The 27,236-nt window shown below is 36.6% G+C and overlaps 1 protein-coding gene and 1 pseudogene across 7 annotated transcripts in view; one reads left to right on the top strand and one right to left on the bottom strand.

The window, feature by feature from the left end:
- Positions 1-27,236, bottom strand: part of AKAP7 (A-kinase anchoring protein 7) — a 108,238-nt gene that overhangs the window by 59,392 nt on the left and 21,610 nt on the right. For all 7 annotated transcript variants that reach the window (XR_008528775.1, XM_054569963.1, XM_054569964.1 and 4 more), the window contains 3 exons: positions 21,251-21,387; positions 16,751-16,911; positions 7,357-7,469 (listed from right to left, as the gene is read on the bottom strand). Coding sequence is in view for 6 of the 7 variants with exons in the window: in XM_054569963.1 (XP_054425938.1) it covers positions 7,357-7,469; positions 16,751-16,911; positions 21,251-21,387 (411 nt within the window). In the remaining variant the exon portion in view is untranslated. The remainder of the gene's footprint in view (positions 1-7,356; positions 7,470-16,750; positions 16,912-21,250; positions 21,388-27,236) is intronic.
- On the top strand, positions 17,376-18,559 carry LOC129067773 (developmentally-regulated GTP-binding protein 1-like; annotated as a pseudogene).

The raw sequence follows: 27,236 nt of genomic DNA, 5'->3' as shown, positions 1-27,236 counted from the left end.
CAAAAAAGATAATTTCTTTTATTCTAGAGTTCTCTAATAGTCTGACTCTGTGAAAAGCTGCTACAAAGAAGTGCCAATTCATAAACTGTAACTGTGATAGTTTAAGTGCTGTTAGTAATTTCAAAGTGTCATAAATCAGAAAAGATATCTAAAAATCCAAGAAAATAATTGATGCTTAAAAAACAACTGATCTATCCTTGAAAAGATCACATTTATTTCTGGAGAAATCTAGATTTGCATTAAGATGTTTGTTTCATTTGAAACTGGTCTTCTTCTGCCACCAAGTGTTAGAAACCAGTTTCTGCAATGTTTCAATCACAGAAATACACAACCATTCAATAAGAAAATGAAGTCCAAAAGAATGTACTATAAAAACATGGAGCTAAACAAGTAGCAGACCAACTATGTGAAAACATATATATTCTAAGGACACTATAAAAATAACTTGAATTTTAGTTACTATGTCAGAGATGTAGTAATTTAGTAAGATTTTCTGAGGTTTCATTGGATGAAAAAAATGATAACTTTCAAAGTATAGTGATAAGCAAAATAGCTTTAAAACACACAACCACTTTCAATACTCTCTTATGTGATATACCCCACTAGCATTTTATGAAACTAAGAACATGCAAAAGCAACACATTGACTAAATGCCTCCTGGTGTTTGAAAAACACATAACTGCCATGAAAAGTCATGTTTCCCAAAAAGTGAGTTAGAACTCAGTGCTCCAGCTTGGGAACCAGAATACCATGCATACCAGTGAATATTCCCTATCAGGAAATCTCAATTAGAGTTTCTACACAAAATTTTGAACACAATCTATGGAGCTTTTCGTTAGCCCACCGGGCTTTCGATTACTTCTACCGAATGGTATTATTACATGTCTACAAGGGGGTGGTGCCGCAGAAGCTCAGGGTCTTGTGCAGCCAACACTGAACACGGCTGGGAAATTCTCACACTAATCTCTATGACCATCCCAGAGGTGATGAACACTCATCCCCTGCACCACACCTCCCTCCACATCTTTTAGGTTGATGAGATGTTTAACCTTCAGGGACAAACTAATTATGGCTCCAACTTTGAATCCTTTTTCATTATGTCAGCATGCTTATTGGCTTTTTAGGTCATTAAAAAATAACACACTATACAGTGAAAAAAATCAACTGAAGTACTACCACAGAATAATTGATTATACCTCCTGTAGATAATAATGAATGGATCAACTCTCTTACTATCTAAAAATTTCCCTCTAATGATCTAGAACACTCCTCTACCCAGGAGACCCTTTTTTACCATGTCTATCCTGAAAATGGTACCACCAGTATCTTAGGAGTGCACCAGTTAGCTCCTTGCTACACAGAATGATTTCCAGACGATCTTCTGGCAGGTCAAATTGAAATATAAGCAGTACACCAACTGGCCCCAACCTTCAAAACAGTATCTTTGTGGCAGATATCATTAGCTCTTTTTTAGACACTCTCTCTCACTAGGCACCCATTATACCAGAAACTGAAGGCACACTCTTCAAAGATAATGCGTTTTAAAACCTTCAAGTTGTCTGCATCTAGTGGCTTTGCCTCACTGAATTCTCATGGGACACCTCACTTGCCCCATCCTAACTTCCTTCTGTGCTCAGCCCACGAAGGTTTCACCCTTCCTCAGAACCTTAGCCCACCCGTAACCAACCAAGACAGGAATCCTGAGTATGTCCAGGGGATTTACTATATTTGTACTCCAGGCAACATTAAGGTCAGCTCTATTAATGGATCTACAAGAAAATACATGAGCTAAAGAATAATTGTGGGAACCCACTTTTTACCTCCAAAATACCCTGACACAGGTTATGGTGTGTTCATGGCAAAGCTAAGGAAACTATTTTTATACAACTTTAAATATGGTACACATTCTACATTTTATTTACCTTTTTATGCTATTATACAGTTCTCACGAGTATCTATTTTTACAGTTTCTTAGTCATTGATATGATTTACCATAATTGACTTAAATCTTCCCCTATTGTTATGAAGCTATTTAATTTTTCCCTATTATAGGTAATGTTTCAGTTGTTCACTGAAACATAAAGTATTTATACATAAAGAATTTCTTCCTTTAAATTATTTCTTAGTTATAAAATAAATAAATTCTGGGGATGTAATATATAGCATAATTACTACAGTTAATACTGTATATTTGAAAGTTGCTAAGAGAGTCGATCTAAAAGTTCTCACCATAAAAAAAGTGGTAATTATGTGAGATGATAGATGTGTTAACTACATTTATTGAGGTAATCATTTTACAATATATACATATATTAAATTATTATGTTTTATACTTTAAACCTATGCAATGTTATATGTCAGTTATATCCCACTTAAAAGAGTATTTCATTAGGATCATTTCAGCAGCATAGACTTCTTAATTAAAAAAATATAAGTATTTCAATTTCTTTTTTTTTTTTTTTTTTTTGGCTGGGAATTGCTTAATTATAGCTCAAAGGGCCATGCCAATTTATAGCCACCATCATAATCTTTGAGAGTCCTTCTACCACAAGTTAATCCTCACAAATGTCCCTTCCATACACTGTGGCTGAAAGTATAACCTGGCACTATTGTTCTTTTTTTCCAGTCTCTGTGATTAATTTATTTGTCTTAAAACGTGAAGAAGGTCGAGTCATTTAAAATAAATCTTTTACTCTTGTTCTGTTACAGTTGTCCCCGTTTTCCCCCTGTTGTTCTCCACTGCCCCCCCGACCCCCCCCCGACCCCGCGCTCCCACAGACAACCCCTATGCTGTCGTCATGTCCGTGGGTCATTTATACATGTTCCTTGACTAGTCCCTTCCCCTTCTGGTGCCATTGTTTTAAAAGGCAATTTGTGGTGTTTTGAAAAGTTAAAATCTATATTACCCTTTGACCTTGGAATGCCACGTCAAGGAATTGCTTCTTTGAAATACTGGCACACCTACCCAAAGAAAAATTAACAAGGATGTTCACTTTAATATTCTCTATGGTAGCAAATAAACAGAAATCACATAATTATTCATTAAAGGAAAAATAAATTATGATACATCAAAATAATATATGGTGGACCCTTAAACAAGGCAGAAGTTAAGTGCACCAAATCCCACCACCACACAGTCAAAATGTGCATATAACTGTGGAATCCCCGAAACTTAACTACTAACAGCCTTCTCTTGATTTAGGAACCTTATCGATAACATAAACAGTTGATTACCATATTTTTATATATATATGTTATATGTATTATCAACAGTATTTTTACAATAAAGTAAGCTAGAGAAAAGAAAATGTTATTAAGAAAATCATGAGGAAAAGAAAATACATTTAGAGTATTTACTGAAAAAACATCTGTGTATAAATGGTCCTGCACAATTCAAATCCATGTTGTTCAGGGGTCAACAATATATTTATTTCTGTTTTAAAGGAACTATATGCACCTATATATATTTTTTCAGTATGTAGGAAAAGGTCAGGAGATATACTAGCAGTTGTAACTTACAGAAAGAAATTATATTGAAAGAAAGGAGATGGCAGGGTGGCGATGAGGAAAAATTACATCTTTCACTCTGTAGGTTTGTATGTATTTGCACTGTTTATGGTGAGCATATACTCACCTAATACTTTTATAACTAAAATAACTTTTCAGGTAATAAATATACTTGAAATGAAAGAAACTTCCTAATATACAAGTGAAAAGAAACCCATTACTTCACAGAGTTCCTTCTCTTTCTCCCTCCTTTTATTTCATTATAAACTAAACAAAACTGAATGATAACAACACATTCCATTCCTGGCTTTAACAGCGGTCACTCCTTTGTAAGTGAGTGGACCAGAATAAAAACCCAGAAGAGAATCAGTGCTGAGACAGGAGAACAAACAGTGGGCAATGTAAAAATGTTAAGAAGAAAGATCAAAGAGCCACATATTTTCAAATAATCTGCATTCCAAATGACAAAACATAATAAAAATCCACTTTTATGTATGTAACCTTTCATATTGCTTTTAACATTTACAGCGTAAGCAATGATTTGCTGCATAAAGAAAATGCTGGATATTTATTTAAGCCTGCAAGTCTGAGCACAGAGCAGGTCTTCCAATAGCAACATCTCTTTATAATGTTGATGAGATGCCCCAGGAACTTATCTAGGGCTTCCTCCAGGGTAAAACTGGTTTCATTATACCCCTTTTTGCCAAAGTTCCGAGAATCTATTAACATTAAATGGGGCTTATGGTGCTACTCTGCAGGTCATATGGATCAGAATCACCCATGGGATTTATTAAATATCAAAAGTCAAGATCTTTATGTCCATCTAACTCCAAATCTGAAGTTAGAGGGTGGAAATCTGCAGCTTCACCAAGGACCCCATGTGACTCAAGAATCCCAAAGTTTAAGATACACTTTTTTTTCATTAAAGTTATTTTTTCACCAATAACTTTATTGATTTGGATATTTTGAGCGTGTCAGCTATCTCTGGCTATTGGCTTCCAGTAGGTAAAGAGCAGGGGTGCTGCTGAACCTCTTCCGATGCCTGAGACAGCCCCACGGGACAGAACTATTTGGCCAAAATGTCAATAGTACCAAGAAACTTCACAAACTACTTCTGACACAGTCAGTCACAGAACCTTCTTTATACACTGCACAAATCTTTTTTTGCATTTCAGCTGCATTTTTATCTTTCTTGAAATAATAAAGCCTAATACACTGAACATGTTGCATATTTTCTTTCATCTTCAGTATTAAAATGGGTACACAAAAATTCACCAATTTTGATGCTTTTTTTTTTTCTTTTTAAATGTATGCTGATATGACAGCTGTCACAATACAATCTAACAAAATTGTTTGGAATGAAGTTAAAGATAACTAAGTAGTACTAGACCCATTGTATGGGGGGAAAAAATGTAACGGACTTTTTGGCCAACCCAGTACTCAGCCTGTCTTAAATACATTCAAGGCATTTAAAGACACAAAAATTTCGATGCTCATTAGAGTTCCCAGAAAACAAATTAACTAAATTTCAAACATTTCTTCAAAACAAAACTGTTGCAAATTTCTTACACCAGCTCTGGGTTTGTCCACTAAATCTCAACAGTATGGAGGATGGATCCAGAAACCCACCACTGACTTGCAATGAAACACTGGCCACATACCCAACCTCTTATCTTAACCCACAAAAGAGTTAATATACTATGTAGACTTCCAATACTCCTGACACATGTATTTTGCTGTGTATAATGCACATTTTTGCCCAAATTTTTGAGGGGAAAAAATAAGGGTGTGCATTATACATGGGTAGTGCTCATTCCGTATCTATATAAATGTTTTTAATTTTTTTATGGCCAAAAAACATGGGTGCACATTATACACTGTAAAATACGGTACTTTCTTAAGCATTCAGAAACACTGAACATCATAGAAGTAAACAGAAATGGGATCATTCTATAAATTAAAAGATTCTTATTTGGCTTTCTGAAAAACAGTAAGGTCATAATTCATCTTCTAAAGATCAAGCATTCTAACCTAAACAAAATCCAATTTGACTTAGAGTTTATACACCACACAAACAGGGACTGCTTCTATTTTGATCATAACTCTAAGCCCGGCACCAAGTGTCTGGCACACAGTAGGTACTCGATAAAGATTTGTTAAATTAATATGATTTTAACCAGGTTGCTCCTCACATGTAGACATGAATTTGGATAAACTGGGAGTGGCCAGTGGGAGGGACAAATATGAGACTGGGAAGGAGGGAAGATGGATTCTGCACAGGGCTCTGCGGCTGCGAAGAACAGGATCTCGTTTCTGCAGCTTAATCTTCCCAAGTCTCATATCCCTTTCTGTGAAGTGCGGGAGCAGATTGTGTGAAATTAACTGCCAAGGAATCATTTCAGTTCAGGCTGAAATACTGAAATTGAGATTCTAGAGTAAATACTCCTTTGATAAATGTCCTTGGGTACTATCATTTCAAAGTTAATACTGTAAAGACAAAGAAACATTTTGAAATGTGGATTATTACCTTCATCACTTTGTCATTCTGTGATTAAGTATGAGGACAATCCATTTGAAAGCAAAATAAGACAGATAATGAGTAAAAAAGTAAACTGTCAATTTATAAACTGAATCAGTTGTTATCATCCCAAATTTCAAAATCTATTAATTACACAAATTATTTTTATCTAAATATTCTAGAACGGTACCTAATATAGTTATTATTGAATGTGGGGCATAGTTAGCAAAAAAAAAAAAAAAAATGCAAGCTCTCTTTTTGAGAAGACTTTTACAATAGTTTATAGAAAACTCATAATCACAGGATGGTCAATCACATAACCACACGTTTTAAAGGATCATAAAGACTTTCTGAGCACAGAGACAATAAATACAAAATGTGCCAAGTTTAGAAAACAGATCTACTTACTAATCAAAATGACCTTCATTTACAGAGCTGCAAATCAGTCTTAACTGCAGCCGAGGGCCATGGAGAGCAGGAGCGAATACTAATCTGCATGGCCACCGCCACAACTCTGGTATATCAGAGCAGGTCAGCAGATGTCTTAACTTGCATGACAAACGCCCTAGGCTGAAATGGGAAAAACAATGAAGGGCGCCCTTAAGATTCCAGGAGAAATACTCATGAATCCAGAAGGAAGTCAAAAGTTATCCCAGCCTCTGAAGGAGAGGGGTAGCCTGGGAAGGCAAAAAGTCACCCTGAGATAGGGGGAAGTCAAGACAAAGGTACCTTGGCTCGCGTCACTGTTGGCCATTCTCAGGGAGAAGTACTTTTAAGTACAGGGTTCCCCACAGTGACCCTCTTGCCCAGTCCCAGGAACACTTGTCCCAAGCCCTCAATGGATACAACCACTGGCAGAACAAGGTGGTCTTTTTAAAACCTTGAAAGAGCTGCATAAAGAGTTAAAAGACTTGTCCCACTTTGGAGAACTGGTTGCAGTGAGCATCACCAGTGTATGCAGGACAGTGGAGGAAGCTTGGATAGCAGCAGGCTGCAACACAACCATGGCAAAGAAAGCAGAAAATAAAACCCTAGCGCTACCTCAAAGCTCTTTGAGGGATAAAGCAAATGTAGCAACAGACAGCGCAGCAGTGAATGTTGGTCAGACTGTACAGCTAATTGCCCGAGAGGCAAAGGAAGGAACAGGTGGAACAGGTAGAGGCTGTTCCTGAGGCTCCTGAGCCAGCTCAGTCAGTGCCCTTGGGGACTGGACCCAGGAGCAATAGTAAGTAGGGTGTCAAAAACCGCTACAAATGTCACTCATGCCCCCAACCATGCTTAAGGCTGGTATAGCCAGTAAGACAAGGCTTCCAATAAAAATGTCCACTCACCATCTTCCGGAGCCATGGTGCTTTGGACAATTTCATGAAGGTCAAATGGGGCTTAAAACTTCTGCTTTCTCCTGCCAAGATGCCTTTTTCTTGAAATGTCCTTTTTGCAGCCTCTGAAGTAAATAAGAAACACAAAAGTATAACAAAAGTTGCTGTTGTTATAAAAATAGCAATTCAAAAAAATAATCAAGTATTTTATAATAAAGATTACTTTATATGCATCTTTGAGATTTTTTTTAAAGGGATAAACACCATACGCATGATGAACATATTTATGACAGTTAAATCTGCAATGATTTCAAACTTCAGGTAAAACACACAAAAGCAACAATTTGAAAGGGAAACATTTAATAAAATAACTGTTTGGCTGATAAGATGCTGACTTCCACTGAATATACCAATGGTGCCCATATGTATAAAAAAGGACTAGCTGATCTATAGCCTTCATATCTAAAACTTTTGCTACTGACCAAGACGAAATAATAGGAATCAGATTTTCCCTCCCATCTGAAACAATTAATAAAAGGACAAAGTACATGAAACAATGGTTTGCAAGACACTGTACACATAAGCACTACAGGTCAGTGGTCCCTGAGAGATGAGAAACAAACAGGAGGCGCCGATCCACTGCCCAGGCTACATCTTTGAGTGTCCAGGCCCCTGTGCAAGGAGAAGCCCAGATGGAGCCCAGTCACCTCACTGGGTTCAGGAAAGAGCTGACAGTAGGAAAGACCACGGCATCTGGAGCTCACGGGCCAGAGTACTGGAGAGGTGAGACCTGCACAGAGCGAAAAACTCCAGAAATCCACAGAGGGTCCCCCGGAATATTCAGCTGAGCATAGACCAGCACATACATATGAGCAAACTACAGCCTATAAAAACCCTTCCCTGCAAGTCAAGGCCACCAACTGATTTTTTTCTCCTCCGTTCTATGCTAATACAGAAGGTTAAGCAATAGATCATTAAAATGCCAAGAAAACACTGGTTCTCAGTTGCAAACAGCAGATGACAACTTTGGCTTAGTTAGGCAGGAAAGGAATCTATAGAAGAACATGGGAGGACTAGAGTACCAGGCTAGAAGGGTATGAGGTCAAGATTCCCAAAGTTACGGAGAGCAGATCCAGTGACACCACAAGATCTTCCAGCTGGCACCTCTGACACTGTGCACAGCAAAGGGCTAGATCTGCAGCCATCGGCCTCAGGCTGGTGGTAGCTACCACGATTGGCACAGCCCATCCCGAGAATGGGTTCTGCACAGCTCCTTTTCTTTCAAGTTACTAGCTTCTGATTCAAAGCCTGGGACGAAGCAAGATCGTGTTCCTAGCACAAAGGAACCTGAAAGAATGTACCTGACATGGGAGAATAAGGAGGAAGAGTTTAGACATTGGGCAGCCAAAAAAAAAGACAACAGTCCAGCACACACATATTTTAAAACAATAAGAGTATAACAACAAGTACTATTATAATTAACTTAACCAACATTCAGCTCATATAAATTACAGGTATATCTTTTCTCTACTACCCTGTCATAACCCAGCTTTGACCTTCTCTATTTTGACATATTCTCAACTGTTTCAAATAGATCTGGAGTTAAAATATTAGGCTGAATCATATGAAACTGTCATTTTTATAGGTCAAAAACAGCTGAACGTTGGCAATGTCTGATGGTTTAACAAATACCAGGGTAAACTAAATTATTAAGTTTCTAATATTTTAGTGAAGGGAATAGAGCATATTCTCTATGTCTTCAAGTATTTGATGAATTATCATATAGATGAACTTATGATAGAAATTTACCAATATATTCGTACTAACCCAGAAAACAGAAATAGCATGGAGGTACAAAAGCAAAAATTTGTTTGTTCAGTTACGTTCTGAGCACTTCCCAATGTGCCAGGCATGTTACCTGCTAAAGACAGCAAACATGGCCCTGCTTTTATCGAGCTTGCAGTCTCATGGGAAAGATTTCAGTCCAATAAAGAGAAGGACTTAACAATGTTCAATATTATCAAAACATACAAGAGAAACAATGAAAGAAGTTTTATTAACAGAAACTAAAATAGTAGGCATCTGTAGTATTCATTACTATCTACATTAGTTTTTACATATTATTTGATTCTTAAAAAATGGCATTTTTCAATTTACTGGTCAAATTTTGACCCAAGAGTTCTTATTATTCATGGAAATCCTTGATGATGGAAATCTATTCACAAAACTGATTTATAATATATTTGTCACAAAGTACATTTAATTTTTATTAATGTGTTTTTCCAGTACAGCATATTCTCTAGGTACATAGGCATAGGGAAAAAGAAAATGCCACCTTCTTTTTGAAAAGTACTTCTTAGTATTGATTTTATATTCCTAATAAGAGTATAAACTATTGCTTAGCCAGAGTACCAGGTAATAGTTATAGATATATCATTCTTGAGCTAAGAAGAGTTTTTGCTAGTGTGAAAACCACATGTCATTCTTCGTCTATGTTAATTTATGTTCTGGAAAAGAAGCTTATGAATAATTTAAGAGATTGTTCAATTCCAGTACCGCAGACACTCCTTCAAGCACTAAACAGAAAATCACACTGCAGATTCATCAGACGTCCTTCATAAGGCAGCTAAGAATGCTTCCTAAATAATATAATTTACCTGATAGCTAAAGATGAAAATTGTCTGAAGAACAATTTCTTAAAATACATTACCATAGTAGACTTTGCTATATAGATGAACACGGGAATGAATAATTTAATAAAGAAACAATACTTTTGTTATCCTAACAAGCAGTTTTATCTGCGGGTTTCTTGTTGGGGCGGTCGTTTCCATCTATTCAGCAAATATTTATTGAGCATGCTAGGTACTGGGAAGTTTAATTTGTTATTTAAGTTTTATAATAATATGTATTACTTTTAGATAGGAAATTTCTCCAGGTAAACTCTTAAATATATAGCAGCAATAAATTTATGCCTAAAATGTAAAGAAATTGCTGAAAGTTGTCTCAAACTGTAACATCAATTTCAATAATTTGTGTATTTGTAATTACATACACTTTCTTGCAAAGTAAATATATTTTTTCTCATTTTTTTCCCTTTTGCCATTTACTCCCCTTTTCTACAATAGTGAGAGTGTTTACATGATAGCATGACCCATGATCTGAGAATATTAACAAAGAGGTGTAGTTTTTTAATTGATGTACACAAAGAGGTTTATTTATAAGAATAGTCTAGGATACTAATGTAAATTAGGTGGTCCTAATATATTCTTAACTATATATATTGTATTTCAGTAAGTAGATGCAACAGAAGTAGTAAGTTAGATTTTAGATTTAAAAAGAATGACTTCTGATTAAACAATACACCATACAATAGAAAGCAGTAAGTTCTTTCCATGCTTTCCAATTGGGAGACACTTTCTAATATCATTGTAAGATTAGTAAAATTATGTCACATATAATATTAAAAATCTCGATAAAATTTTAGAATTACTTTTTAACCATCTAAAACTTAAAAGAAAGAAAAATCATACAACTGTTTCCATTTTATTACTATTTAAAGGATTCTTATTTCCTTATGCTGCTTAAAATATTTCATTTTAAATGGTTTTAGTAAGTCAATTGAATTACATGCTCAGGCATAAAGGCTGGCATAATGTTGAAACCAACTTCTATTTAAAATTTTTATACTCATCATTTTAAATAGGTATTCCCAAACAACTGCTGTGTAGAACTATCAAATAGGACTTTAAAACATTAAAGGGAAGTCTTTAAAATTACTCCTTGATGCCAGAAGAATCACATTAAATCCACTATAATTGACAAAAAAAAAAAAAAGACCTGATCTGAGCATCCTAGTTACACTGGCCCAGTTCTCCTCTTATTCAGCTTGTGCTCTTGGATGGATCATTTAACTTGACAGCAGAAGTGATGAGGTCCCTTCTCTTGGGTCCCTTCTTAGCCTAACAACCAGCTGATCAAAGTAAACTGTCAGAGAGCTCCAGTGCAACAACTGCAGGAGATTCTAGACACCAGGCCAGGGTTTTATTCTCATGCAAATATTTAAACATGAATGTGAATGAGGGAAGAGAGACTATTTAAAGTTAAATGTTCTTTTGATTAGACTTTTATGTATAAATTTTTTTTATTGGTTTATACATCTATTTAAAAATCCATATATATTGGAGCTCTACTCTGTAGCAGGCTCTAGGGACACAAAAATGAAAGATTCCCTCAATGAGCTTTCACTCTAGTTGAGAAAGACAGATTTCAAAATAACCAAATGCCATGTGGTATTACAGTTTCTACAGATCGCCAGCTACAGGGTATGGGAGCATTAGAGGAGAATACGGTCATTTCTATTGGGTTGGTCAAAATGTCTGTTTAGTTTTTTCCATAAAATAAAAGACACATTTTTCATTTTTACCAATAACTTTATTGATTTGGATATTTTGAGTATGTCAGCTCTCTCCCACTATTGGCTTCTAGTGGGTAGAGGCCCGGGGTGCTGCTAAACCTCTTTCAATGCATAAGACAGCCCCACAGCAAAGAATTATTTGGCCAGAACGTCAATAGTTCCAAGAAACATCACAAACCACTTTTGACACACTTGATCAGTCACAGCACCTTCTCCACCCACTGCACAAATCTTCTTTTTGCATTTCAGTTGCATTTTTACCTTTCTTAAAATAATAAAGCATAATATGCCAAAAATATTGTGTATTTTTCCATCTTCAGTGTTAAAATGTATGTACAAAAATTCACCAATTTTGATAATTTTTTTTAAATGTATGCTGACATGATATGCTGAAATGAAGCTGTCACAACACAATCTAACAAAATTGTTCCAAATGAAGTTAAAGACAACTAAGCACCACTAGAGCCACCATATGGGAAAAAGTTAATGAACTTTTTGGCCAACCCAATATTTTGAAGAACCAAAAAAAGCCTTTATTTTACACAAAACATTTGACATGAGTCTTTTATAAGATCAAGGATACAACCCAAAAAAGATTAAGAAAACAATTCTGTTTAAAATATTACCAAAAATACTAAAATACTTAGGACAAAACTTTAACAAGGAGACAAAAAACTTATATCCTAAACATTACAAAATGGAACTGAAAATAAAGAAAACACAAATAAATAGAAAGACACCTCATGTTCATGGACAGGAAGGCTTAATATTGTTGTGATGCCAATACGACCCAAAGCAATCCCTATCAACGCTCCAATGGTGTTTGACAGAAGTACAAAAATCATCCTAAAACTCGCTTGGAATCTCAAGGGACTACGAATAGCCAAAAACTCTTGATAAAGAAGAACAAATCTGGACATCTAACATTTCCTGGTTACAAAATTTACTACAGACCTAAGTAATCATAATAGTGTGGTACTAGCATGAAGACAAACATATAGAACAATGGAACAGAGAGCCCATGAAATAAATTCAAATGGTTTTTGACAAAGGTGCCAACACCATTCAAATGGGGAAAGTACAGTCTTCTCAACAAATAGTGTTGTGAAAACTGGGTATTTTCACATGCAAAAGAAAGAAGTTATTAAACCTTTACCTTATACCGTATAGCAAAATTAACTCAAAATGAATCAGAGACTAAATTAAACATAAAGCTATGACTACAAAACTCATAGAAGAAAACAACTTCATTACACTCGATTAAACAATGATTTGCTGGCTATGACACCAAACCACAGGCAACAAAAGTAAAAATAGATAAACTGAACTAAATTTTAAAACTTCTGAAAAAGCTAAAAATTAAAGCTGGAAAATACATTATATTTAAATAAGTGATATTGTAAGTTCTGAATATTTTTAAATGTACCACTTACCATAAAATTCATAAATATTAATCTAATAAACTGCATTAAAATATTTTTATTTAATCAATTTTAATTTAATTAATAGAGCAGCCTAGAAAGACCCAAAGATACCAGCAACCAAACAGATTCCCCACAAAGGGCAGAAAACATAGGGCATCTTCTCTCCATCTTTTGGAGGAAAATGATAAAGTAAGAGAAAGTGTAATGTTCAAATGAATATCCTAAAACTTTTCATTTTTCCTTTTATGAGAAAAGTGCACTTGGAATCTTTTATCATGCTAACCAAGCACACTTTTCTCATTTAAAAAAATTTGCAAGGACTACTATAATTCCAGTAGGCTAAATTTTTAGCAATCTCTCAATCTAGAATACTTCTTAACAAAATTACAGTTCACTGGGGGAAAAAAATGAAATCACATTCATTTTTATGCAAAAAACTTTTCAGTGTAATTTCATCATTGTAAAATGTGGAGAAATGCCATATAAATGCATAATTTTCAATATCTTCTTAGCTCTATGAACTAATGTAATGCAAGAAACGGAGAGGGTGCTATTTTATTCTGGAAAAAGAGGATCCAAGTAGGAAGCTGAGACACAGACCCTCTGATGTCATCCACCGTCCCAGCTCCCTCAAGCAGGTACACCATAAACCTACATGTACGTTGTATACAAAGGTGAGCTTGGTCTCTTCCCACCAAGCATCTACCAAAAATAAGTCATTAGCATCATATCCAGATGCACAATTCAAGTATTGATGTAAAAGTTCATCAGTTTAGACCCTGTTAATTCAAAATTTCTAAATTATTTATTACCCTGCAAATTTTCAGCAGTAAGTTCAATATTAGTTTCTAAAATTGTCCTTTTTTTCAAAACAATGTTATATTTTAAAAATTTGCTTATTCTAACTTGTAAATTTTAAAACTCTTTGAAAATTAGGCAAGTAAGATTATTCATGAATTATAATTTTAAACTACTATTCAGGTTAACTTTACTTCATAATATGTACTTGAACTTAAGTTCATTATCAATACTTTAATCATTAAATTTATTTTCTTTAGAAATTACCTTGCTTTCTATTGAGTTAAACTAGTTTTGCCTCCATTATTTTGAACAAATAAGTTTTTAATATTTCTGCACAGGCATATACATATACACAACTAATTACAAAGTTTTGTGCCATGGTCAATGGATACATTCTTCTAAAAGTTGAACTGTATCATTTGAATAGTTTATAAAATATGACACAAAAACAAAATTACATTATTTTAATTATACTGTTGAACTAAAGCAACACTTTACCCGAGCCATTCTTTTAAAAAATAAATCTGATGACATAAAATATTGACAAAATGTCCATGTATTGAACATTCTACTGAATACTTTTTAAGTGAAGACTCCAACTAGAGTTCAATAAAACCTGCATATACATATTTAAATATTTATATTTCTTATAAAAGTCCATAAAAGCAATAATCAAAAATAACAGTACAAAGCCATAATCAAAAGCAATAGTGCAGTATATACATAAAGATTTAAAGCAAGATTAACAGTGATCATACGAGGGCGGATAGAGTGCTTTTTTCCCTCTATTTCCCATTTCTTGGTAATGTTTTGTTTAAGTTTACGGAAAAGCATATACTTTTAAGCACCAGTCTCTGGGGTCAAGGAAGGAATGACAGGAGTAGCGGTCTCTCCTAAAACGACAAACACTACCCTTGGGTTCACAGTCATACTAAAACCGGAAAGATTTCACATTCCTAAGCAACAAGGGATCTTTAATTAATATTCGAAACTGCCTTTGTGAGAATATTTGCTAAGAATGGATGGAATTCTCAATGTTGCAAGCACGCATTTAATTATTTAAAAGAATAAATTAATGACTAAAGAATAAATTCTCTGAACTCAAGAAACATTTTAAAATGGCCTAAATCTACCCTCTCCTCCAGAGCAGTAAAAAAGAACAGATTGGGTTTGTTAACTGGAGTCAGAGGTGCCCAAATGCTTTCCCATCAAAACTCTAATGAGTCACCTTCTCCTCGGCCAACTAATGAAGTTAAGTCCTTCTTGACTCATAAATATTATTTAATTGTTTGCATGTTTGTTTGTTTATATATACAATGAAATGAAACCCAATCTTCATGCTTGCCTCACCCCAAAAAGATGTATACTTTTGAATGAGTAACTATAAAATTGCATGAAGACAATATTAAGTGAAAAAAAAAAAAGTATGTCTCAAAAGATCACATACAACCTGATACCCTTTTTTATCAGATTAAAATCAATTAGCACTGGCCCGGGGCTTAACTGATTGCAGCATCGTCCCATGCACCAAAAGGCTGCAGGTTTGATCCCTGGTCAGGGCACATACCTAGGTTGTGGGTTCAGTCCCCAGTTGGGTACATATAGGAGGCAACCAATAGATGTTTCTCTTTCACATCAATGTTTCTCTCTCTCTCTCTCTGTATTTCTCTCTTGTTCCCTTTGTCTCTCTCTAAAATCAATAAGCATATCCTCAGGTGAGGATTTTTAAATAAAGATTAAAGTCAATTAAAAATACATATATTGTGGGAGAATACAAGAAAATAAATACTGACTTCAGGATTACAGTTAACTTAAATGATGAAGACTAAGAGAAAGATTGATGAAAAGAACAATAAGGTTATATTACTACCAAGGACAATATCATAGATTATTGCATAGCTTTCATTTTAGGTTGGGGATTCCCGGGTGATTATGATATTAATTTAAGATATATGATTGATAGATAGATAGATAGATAGATAGATAGATAGATAGATAGATATACAGACAAACAGATAAAAGTAGCCCAAGCACAGAACAATTATGAGGTATGCTATGAGCCAAGGACTACTGAACCTGAAATGAGATGATGTGAAATAACGAGATACAAAAATAAAAATGGTTTACAGTTTGTAGACTAACACCCAATCTATGATCTCTGGATCCAGGTTGTATAGTTTTCTGCTTCCATTTCCCCAACAATTTTCAATTGTGCTGGACAAAGTTAACGTGTTCTCTAATGGATGTGAGACTTTATACCATCATCAATGGACCTTCTTCTCAGAAAGCAGTACCTACACAGGAGCGGGGAAAGTAGTACAAGAAGACAATGCTGCTGAGTCATCTACTGACTCTCTGAACTGGGGCTAGCAATCCCCAAAATCTCTGAATGCGCAACTGGTGATTCTTATTCATTCACTCAATAGTTATTAAATGCCTACTACATGTCAAGTGTCATGCTAATCCTGAGACCCTTCAGATTTAGGATTATGACACTCCTAACAAATACTTGAATCCAGCCCACCACCTTTCAGACAGCCTCAGAATCAACATATACCTCAGGTCAAAGAATCGAGATGCCTTTTCAGGCCTTTTATTTGGCTTCTCAGCTACACACACAAAAAAATGCTGAAGCAGCTCACTTATCAAGTAAGATGATTCTGACTTCCCAGTTAAAAGATGTCAAATCTCTATTACCAGAATTGGGGGAAAATTTTACTTCTTCAACAGATGACACTTCACATGAGTGTGTTGCTTTTTGTTTTACCTGCAATCTCCAAAAGTGGGTTTATATGATCTCCTTCTGCCAATTTCACAAATCCAACCTGATTTCCAAAAGTGTCAATCCCTTGAAAGGGCAACATCAAATGTCTTCCTTGAAGGATTTCTTCTACGAATGGTTTTAATTCCAAAAGAGCATCAACGCCACTAGCAAGAGATAGTATATTTTTCAGTAACATATTAAGTGATAAAATATACAAAACCAAGCATTAAACAAAGTCATCAGTTTTAGAAAGATAAAGAAATTTTGATATTTGTACTAATTATTTTTAAGCACAAAATACCTTTAAAAGTTAGTCTAAATGATTAAAATAAACCAAATGTTAATTTTTAAAGAAAAACTCTGGAAGAAGTGAATTAAATTTTTACCTAATTATATTTCTATTATACTAAAGGCATGAATGAAAAAACTATTTTATAGTTCACCAAGAATTTTTCAACAAGGAAATAATGCATGCACATTTCAGAAAAAAATGACTCGCAATATATTTCAAGAAACCTAACACCTACAAGAGCTTACATTAGATTGAGAGAAGTCCTAGATTCTCGTTAGAAGTACTGAGATCTGCCGGCTGGTGTGGGGAGACAGACAGTGAAGTGTGGAGGTCACTGCCACCCCTGCGACTTGCCACCATGAGCAGCACCTTAGCCAAGACTGTGGAGATCGAAGCCGAGATGGCTCGGACTCAAAAGAACAAGGCTACGGCACACCACTTCGGGCTGCTTAAGGCTCGCCTTGCTAAGCTTCGCAGAGAGCTCATTACTCCAAAAGGCGGTGCCGGTGGTGGGCCAAGACAGGTGACGCTAGAATTGGATTTGTGGGTTTTCTGTCTGTGGGGAAGTCAAAACTGATCAGTAACCTGGCAGGGGTATATCCTGAGATGGCAGCCTAGGAGTTCACTACTCTGACCACTGTGCCTGGTGTCATCAGATACAAAGGTGTCAAGATTCAGCTTTTGGATCTCCCAGGTATCATTGAGGGTGCCAAAGATGGGAAATGTAGAGGCCACCAAGTCATTGCAGTGGCCCAAATATGCAACTTGATCCTGATTGTTCTGGATGTCCTGAAACCCTTGGGACATAAAAAGATAATTGAAAATGAATTGGAAAGCTTTGGTATTTGCTTGAACAGCAAACCTCCTGACATTGGCTTTAAGAAGAAGGATAAGGGTGGTATTAATCTCACAGCCACTTGCCCTCAGAGTGAGCTGGATGCTGAAACTGTGAAGAGCATTCTGGCTGAATACAAAACCCATAATGCTGATGTGACTCTGCGTAGTGATGCCACAGCAGATGACCTTATTGATGTGGTGGAAGGAAACAGAGTTTATATCCCCTGCATCTATGTGTTAAATAAGATTGATCAGATCTCCACTGAGGAATTAGATATCATCTATAAGGTACCTCACTGTGTACCTATCTCTGCCCATCACCGCTGGAATTTTGATGACCTATTGGAAAAGATCTGGGACTATCTGAAACTTGTGAGGATCTACACCAAACCTAAAGGCCAGTTACCAGATTATACATCCCCAGTGGTACTGCCTTACTCCAGGACCACAGTGGAGGATTTCTGCATGAAGATTCACAAAAAATCTTATTAAAGAATTTAAATACACTCTGGTCTGGGGTCCCTCTCTGTGAAACACAATCCTCAAAAAGTGGGTAAAAACCATACATTGGAGGACGAGGATGTCATTCAGATCGTGAAGAAGTGAAACCTTCCCCGTTACCGATCTACTGGGCCAGCCACTGCAGCTTTCCCCACGACCAAGCAATCCCCTTCTGGCTCTGGCAGCCACTGGGTCAGGATTCATGGGAGGGAGGTGGAGGTAACCATAAGGGGACTTCATTTGTCTTAACTGGGGGTCACCTTGTATGTTGAGCTGCATAAAGGACCTGGTAGGCCAGCTGGCTATGTGCAAAAAAAAAAGTACTAATACTTATACCATATTTACTATATCCAAGGTGCTCTATTAGAACTTAATAAAATTATCTCTTAAAATATGTGTCTATGATAAAATAATTTACTATACCTGGACTCAACAAAAAATGTAAGTTTATATTTGCTGAATACAACTACATAAGTTTGTTGTATGTGCTTCACCTATGCCATTATAGGGTTATTCTATTTCAAGCCCTTGATCTTTCCTTACAAAATCAAATATTTACTATATTAATTAATTAGACATTATTAGGTCTAGATAGTTTATAAATTAGGATCAGTTATTTCCATCTTAGGATTTTGGTATAGGTACTCTATCATGAGAAAAAAATTAAAATCTCACTAGAGGGCAGCAATTACTCAAAAAAGAAAGTACATTCTTAATTTATAGAGAAGGCTTTAAAACAAATACCCTCTGGTGAACCAACACTAATTTAAATTATCTTGATCAGTGATTTGCTCAACAATAATTGTACGTTAAATTGTTAAATGTATACCAAAAAAATTAGGTATTTTTCCAGATATTTCATGTCTCTAAATTAGTTTTCATATAAAGCTTTTAATTGAAGGTCATCTATAACTTCTACAAGGAGACTCATTTTTGTCTTAACATGATGTACAATACTTAAAAATAGCTCTGGAAATGTCAACATTTCTCATTATACCTCCAAATCCCCATCTTAAATCCAGTCTTTCCTAACTATATTTATATTTATCCAAAAAAGACACAATGCACACATTTCTATTGCAATACCGTCCTTCGCTGTGTGCTGTGAGTTAAAGCATGAAAAAAGAGAACAGGCACTTCTGGTTCATCTATCATAAATCAGAGGAATTCAAGAGACTTATTTTAAATGTAACTCTGTGCTAAAGCAAACCATACTAAAGGTTAGAGCTTTTCAGAGACAGTGAATTCTATATCCCATTTTCTTTAAAGAAATACAGATGATCTACACTTAGTCCAATTTTTCAGCTCTCTGATTGCATAAATCAACAAATTTGTCCTAGTGGGATGTCATCAATCACAGAGTAAGAAGGAGTCATAGATCTATGGTAAGCATCACTAACTTTCAAACTTTTAAAGAGAGTATCTTTTCAAGAGTAGTTTATGAAAAGACTTCAGTGTAAAATGAGTAAGAAGTACACACATATAGGAAACAGAATTCTGAAACTGGACATCAGACCCAAAGACTGTATTTGCAATTTAGACAGGACGGCCATCCTCCAAGGAAGAAGGAATTCTGCCTCCAGGCTGCCACTGAACTTGAGACCACAGCCTCAGCTCTTCCCTGCGTCTCTAGCCTGCCACACCACCCTACAGAGTTTGGACTTGCCAGCCTCCCCAATTACATGAGATAATTCCTTAAAATAAATATATAGACATAGATGATATAGGTATAGATAGATGTAGATATAGAGAGATATCAGTATATCTAGATATCCACATTCATCCTTCTCGTTCTGTTTCTCTCGAGAACGCTGACTTACACACCGTTCTCACACACACAGGGCAAGCTCTCTTTTTCCCTAGGACTTTCATCTTGACTCATATCTTCTTTGGCTCCTTTTCTTTTAAAAGCATCAAAATTTTGTTTTTGTTTTTATTTTTCTTCTGACTGGCAAAATGGTTAAAGTGAGTCAAGTAAAATCTTCTAGTTCTCTCTGCCATTGCACGGTGCTCAAGACTTGCTCTTTGGTAGAGTAAGTTGGGATAGATCAGATGGCTGATCTCTAAAGAAATGAGGTTTTACTGTTTAAAAAATGTAACTACCAGAATCACAATGTATGCCCCGGCCTGGCGGCTCAGTTGGGCGAAGTGCCGTCCTGTGCACTAAAAAGTTACAGGTTTGGTTCCTTAAGCTTGAGCTTATTCCAGAGGGTTATACAGTAGGTAAGAGGAAAGGGGCGATCACACATATACACAGAGTATCCCAGAGAATCCCTGGGGGAAGAGTAAGGTCTCTCCACTCTGGATTGGAAAGCAACAGTCAAAACCTTGATGGCACAAGTCTAGAATTGGGAGTGGGGAAAGTACAGGCATTCTAAGAATGAGTGAGGTAAAACTGAAATTCTACAGTGACCTAGCTGAACGACAGTTCTAACTAATAATAAGAGTGAGTGCCTACTGTGTGCCAGGCCCTATATTAAGAACTCTTATATGTATTAGTCCTATGATTTTCTCCATTTACTTAAAAAGGAAGTATTTTTTTTCCAAAATCAGACATCTATTAAGAGATGTTTATGCCATGGTGTGTTCCAGAGTCTTTACCTAGAAACCTAACCTAAATGGTCAGATTCCAGAGAGCTTACATAACAGCATAATCAAGGGCTACCGGTTGATAACAAAAACAGAGCTTAAAAGTCTAGATTAGAAAGAGCATTTACATAGCTAATTCTGTATATTGACTATTAATTGGAATAAATTATTAATATAATAAAGAATACTTCTTTAGAATTGAAATGCCTTTTGGCTTCTGCTATGTGTATTCATATCAAAGTAATAATTTGAAAAACAATATTCAAGAAAGATATATTACTCACATGTTTACTTCATCTTCATTTAACAGCTGCATCACTAGCAGGGTAATATGAAAGGAACCGTGACTGGCCATTGCCTTGGCCAGCCGCTTATCTTGTTCTATTATTGCATTTTGCAGGATCTTAATTCCTCTTGTAATCTAATCCACACAGAGACACATAAAATAGAGATTAGGTAAGCAAAAGTTCCTTATGACAAAATGTAAATCAAGCAGAAAATTAAGCAACAACCAAAATTAGAAATGTCAAAATTCTTCAACCAAATAATACTTAACTGTCTACTTGTTCTTAAATATCCTAACAGATGGCTTGGAAAGCCTAATAGCATGTTTAAGTTTCAAAAATCATACAGTGCTTGTCCACCCTAAGAACATTGAGCCTAACACCCTGATTTGACAGACTGGGTCACTGTTTGAGTAGAATAACTTTCAATGGCCGTGACCTCTTCAGAAAGTTGTCCTTGAATGTACAATCTCACTTACTATAATTATGAGCTCTCCTAAAAAAAAAAGTTTTATTCTTGCATAGAAAGATCAAACCAGCAGACAACAGTCCATTTTCTGTTGAAAGCCAAATTTATTTTTCCCCTAATGAATGTGTCTAACAACTCATTCTTCATGGCCATTAAGATTTTTTAAAACAGCAGTAATTTCAACAGGTGTGACCACTGTCCTTTTTCCAGACATGTGAGGAGGGAGAGAGGCAAAGAAGTCCAAATACGTCTGTTAGAAAAGCCATCACAATTTGCACCCAGAGGAAATCCCAGGTCCCTTAGTGGCCTTCCCCTCTCACAACCTACTGGAAACAAGAAGAGGAATGAGGCCTCTTCCCTCCCCGTTTCCAGTTAGGTCTGGTTCTAGCCAACTTGTACATGTGAATGCGCTAGAAAATAGTCCAAGTATGAAATTGCAAACTGAGCCATACCCTGAGAAAAGAGGGCACAGAGAAGCCCTGAGGCAGCAGAAATTGTCCGTCCGAGACACAAGGAGAAGGGGAGGGAGGGGCAGGCGATAGAAGCAGAGTCAGTAAGAGGCAGCAGAGATGGGAAAAAACGGAATCATGAGCCCAGCAGACTGTTCTGATACTGGAGCAGCTGTTTCATCCTGAACAATGCTCCCATTTTCTGAGGAAAGGGATTGAGCAAATCATAGGATGCTCTCCCGGGATCTGGCTGCTCGTGTGTCTTTACAATAAATCTGCATCACCCAAAAGGACCTCAGCGTTTCTCTCTTCCTTGCAATCTGGAAGAGAGTAACACAGGAGACAGCATTTTCCTGGTAGGAATTTACCCAATAACACCTAACATAGTATTTTCCTATGCAAGATGTCACTTCTATGACACCCAATAAAGGAATACTGATGGCCTGATAAATAAAATGCTTGTAACATAACAGTACACAAAAATCTTACAGAGCCACAGTTCCCTCTACTCTATATTGATACAACTAAATTATAAACTCTTGGAGGGCAGTATATAAATTCTTCTAGCCCACCACCTTACCACAATGCCTGCTAATAATAACAAAAACAATATTCAACCAATGACAGCATTAACTAATCTTTATAGTCTGGCCACTATGTTCTAGGCACTACAGCAACCTTTTTTACATACCTTAGTTCACCAAAGCCTCTCTATGATCCTAAGAGGTAGATATTGATATTATTTCTATCTAAAAAGTTGAAACACAGAAGATTAAAAAATCCCTTTAAGAACATATACCCAAAATAGCAAAGGAACTTGAGAAATGAATAAATTGTAGTATATGAGAAAAGATGAGGGAGGCACCCAGAGGAAAAGATTCTGGAAGGGTGAGGAGGAGGAGATGTAGCTAAAGAGCAATAGAGTAAGAGTAACAAGGAATTTGTTTTTAGCGAGGCAAAGAGAGGGTCAGAGATGTGAATACTGACTTAAGAAAATGAAACATCAAGGGAAGGGTATTTTTTAGGAAATCCTACTGGCTGCTGTGTAAGGGAACAAACACACTGTCCCTCTCAAAAAAAAAAAAATCCTTTGGTGTTAGTCTCTATTAAATTTTAAATTTTAAATTTGAGAGTTTTTCCAGGTACAATGAGGTGCGAAAATGGGCTTTTGGGAATGATGTAGCAGCTCAAGAAGGTCCCGGTTCATATGGAAAGGGCCTTAAACAGTGCTCAAAGATGTCAGACCTCAAAACAATCTCATTACATCTGCTAATCTTAGTTGATACCAGTGTAATTCTGGTCTAACACATTATGAAGAAGTGGCTTAGGCTGAGAATCTTGTTATATAAACAGAGTGATGCAACAAATGCAGGGCGCTGAACCTGCCTCAGAAATCCTAGGCTTTACCTCCGGGCTGCACAGGTGCGACCCAGTCTCTCCGAGTCTTCGTTTCTCCCGTTGCAAAACAGGAAGAATAAAATGTGCACTGCCAGACTCATAAAGGTATGTTAAAGATCACAACAGACGAGCTACTACAGAGTAGACAAACTGCTTTGTAAACTCTATACCGTTTGCCTAGCACATGGTATGCAACAGTGCCATTATTAAATGCAGTGGTTCTCTACCCTCGGCAATTTTGCCTCCCAGAGGACATCTGGCAATGTCTGGCCACATTTTGGTTGTCACAAATGAAGGCTTGCTGCTTGCATCTAGTGGGTACAGTATTCGCATTTTCTTAGTTTCAAAACATTAGTTTTCATTCTAAGGTCAAATAATAATTATATATAAATTCAAGACAACACTAAAAAAATTCCATTTATTTGTCTATGCAACATTTTAGTGCAATGTCCTACAAGGTAAAATAATTTTAGACCATTCATATCTTTGAATTATCCAATAGCTTGTAAAGTTGCTAATTAAAAACTGTAAAACAAATTGAAGACTAATTTCTCTGAAGTCACACAGTACTTGTAATGGAAGATCAACCTCAAACTTGTGAAAACACTACAGTTAATATAATCAAGTAATATATGCCTATATGTCTAATTATTCTTTGATGGGCCAGATTAATTTATGTATTCCTCGATATCATCTTAACATTTTTGAAACACATTTTATTCCTAATTTCATCCTTAAAAAAGAAAAAGAAAAAATACTTCAGAGTCTTGACTGTATGCCATTTAAAAAAGTACCAATGTCATGAAAGACCAAAGGAAACTAATTTTCATAGCCACTGTTTAAAATTGTATAAATCCATTAAAGCTTATCTTTCACCATAACCCACAGCCATTGGCAGTATTGCACAATGTACATTTTAAAAATCTAATACTGTAGATTCATATTTAAATATGACATTGAAATACACTTTTTAAAATAAAAAGCTTTATTAACTTCACTTCTGGTCAAGATAGCAGCATAGGCAGACATGGCTCGCCTCTGCACAACCACATCAAAATCACAACTAAAATAGAGAACAACCCTCCCTCAGAACCATCAGAAACCAAGTTGAATGGAAGTCTGGCAACTACGAAATTAAAGAAACTATATCCATCCAGACGGGTGGGGGCGGTGCAGATACAGGAGGGGCTGGTCCTTTATCCACATGTGGTGGACATAAACTCAGGAGGGGTATCTCAGGAGCAACGAGTTCCAGACTTACTCTAGGCTCCAGAGCCCAGTGTCCCAGTGCCAGGAAGATAAGTCGCCACAACTTCTGGCTGAAAAAACCAGTAGGGATTGAGTAGGTGGAAGAAACTTCTGGAGCCCCAAGCAGTTCCTCTTAAAGAACCCATGCATGGACTCGTCTGCTCAGACTCACTCCTTCTGAGCTCCAGCACTGGGGTAGCAGCTTGAAAGGCACCAGTGATATCCTGGGGGAAACTGAAGGATCTGGCATCAAGGTGAGCAGAGGCCATTGTCCTTTTCTAAACCCTGCCCCCACATACAGAACCAGCAAGCTGGTGCCATATCTGAGACTCCATCAACCTTGCTAACACTGCTTGACCTGCCTTGGAGATCCCCACCCAATCTATCGTCCCACCCAAGCTGCTTTTCCATATGAATGGCTAGTCTTGGCTCATGAGTCACAACTTCTTAAATCCTCTCAAACAAGCAACAGCTGGACTCAGTGAGCCCTAAACCCAGCACTAGCAGCAGCCAGCCTAGATTCACAGCTTTGCCTAGGGATCCCCAAGCCCAGCACAAGTAGCAGCCATCTCAGATTGCTTTATAGCTCAGGCAGGGTGGCCCCAGGCAAAACACACTCAAGGATGACCTTGACCTGTACCACCGAGGAAACTCCACAGCCTATGCGCCAGTGGACAGCTATAGTCCCTGTCAGAGCACCACCATGCTGCTCCTGCATAGCTGATCCTCCACAGAGGGTGGAGGTTGGCTGACTGAGGTCACAGCCAATCCTTGCAGCTGACTGGCCTGGGTAAATCCCTCCCACTGGCCTGCCAACAGCAATCAAGGCTCAAATACAAGAAGAACCCACTTCAGCCTACACAAAAGGTATATACCTCAAGTACCAGCTTGAGTGAAAGGGGAGGCTATGCCACCGGACCCTACATGACACCTACTACATTAGTCTACATGACCAGGACACAGAGTCAAAGCAACTCTGCCTAATGCGTAGAAAGAAACCCAGGGAGGCTGCCAAAATGAGGAGACAAAAACATGGCCCAAATGAAAGGACAGATCAAAACTCTAAAAAAAAGAACCAAACAAAATGGAAATAATCTATCAAATGCAGAGTTCAAAACACTGGTTATAAGGATGTTCAAGGAAATTAGTGATAGTGAGGACCTCAATGGCAAAAAAAAAAGGTCCAGTCAGAAATGAAGCATACACTAATTGAAATAAAGAATTTAAAGGGAAACAATGGTAGAGTGGATGAAACCAAGAATCAAATCAATGATATGGAACATAAGGAAACAAAAAACAACCAATCAGAACAACAACAAGAAGAAAGAATCCCCCCCATCTCCAAAAAGAAGATAGTATAAGCAGTCTCTGGGACAACTTCAAGTATTCCAACATTCACATCCTAGAGGTGACAGAAGGAGAAGAGAAAGAGCAGGAAATTAGAAATCTTTTTGAAAAAATAATGAAAGAAAACTTCCCTGATTTGGTGAAGGAAACAGACATGCAAGTTCAGGAAGCACAGAGAGTCCCAAACAAGATGGATGCAAAGAGGCCCACTCCAAGACACATAATAATAATAATCAAAATGCCAAAGGTTAAAGATAAAGGGAGAATCTTAAAAGCAGCCAGAGAAAAGAAGTTAGTTACCTACAGGGGGAGTTCCCATAAGACTGTCAGCTGATTTCTCAAAAGGAACTTTGCATGCTAGAAAGGATTGGCAGGAAATACTCATTGGCATGAAAAACAGGGACCTACCGTCAGGATTGTTCTACCCAGCAAAGATTATCATTTAGAACTGAAGGGCAGATAAATAGCTTTTCAGACAAGTAAAAACTAAAGGGGTTCATTATCACCAAATCATTATTATATGAAATGTTAAAGGGTCTCATTTAAATAAAAGAAGATCACAACTATGAACAATAAAATGGCAATAAATACAAATCTATCATCAACAGAATCAAAAAACAAACTAAGCAAACAAGAACAGAGACAGAATCATGCATATGGACAGCATTTTGATGGCTGTCAGATAGGTAGGGGGTGTGGGGAAATGGGTGAAGAGGTGAGGAGATTAAGAAGTACAAATACGTAGTTAGAGAATAGCCATGGGGACGTAAAGTACAGTATAGAAAATGGAGAAGCCGGAGAACTTATACGCATGACCCATGGACATGAACAATGGTGAGGGTTGCTGGGTGGAGCGGGGGCAATGGGGAAAAAAACCAGGACAACTGTAATAGCATAATCAATAACATATAGTTTTAAAAAAGCTTTATTAACTTCTGAAATATTTCATTCACTGAGTAGTTTCTTTGTGTTTAGAAAATAAATCAGACATCCATCTGTTAAACCTCACCACTAAGCCATAATCCACATGAATGAAAACAATGCAATGAGAAAATTCATTTTTATATCTTTAAAG

The sequence above is a fragment of the Pteronotus mesoamericanus genome, unplaced genomic scaffold (genome assembly GCF_021234165.1).
Source record: "Pteronotus mesoamericanus isolate MK-2021 breed Mesoamerican mustached bat unplaced genomic scaffold, CSHL_Meso_final contig_20, whole genome shotgun sequence".
Classification (NCBI taxonomy): Eukaryota; Metazoa; Chordata; class Mammalia; order Chiroptera; family Mormoopidae; genus Pteronotus; species Pteronotus mesoamericanus.
The sequence above is the reverse complement of the archived record's forward strand: the minus strand, read 5'-3'. Positions and strand labels throughout refer to the sequence as shown.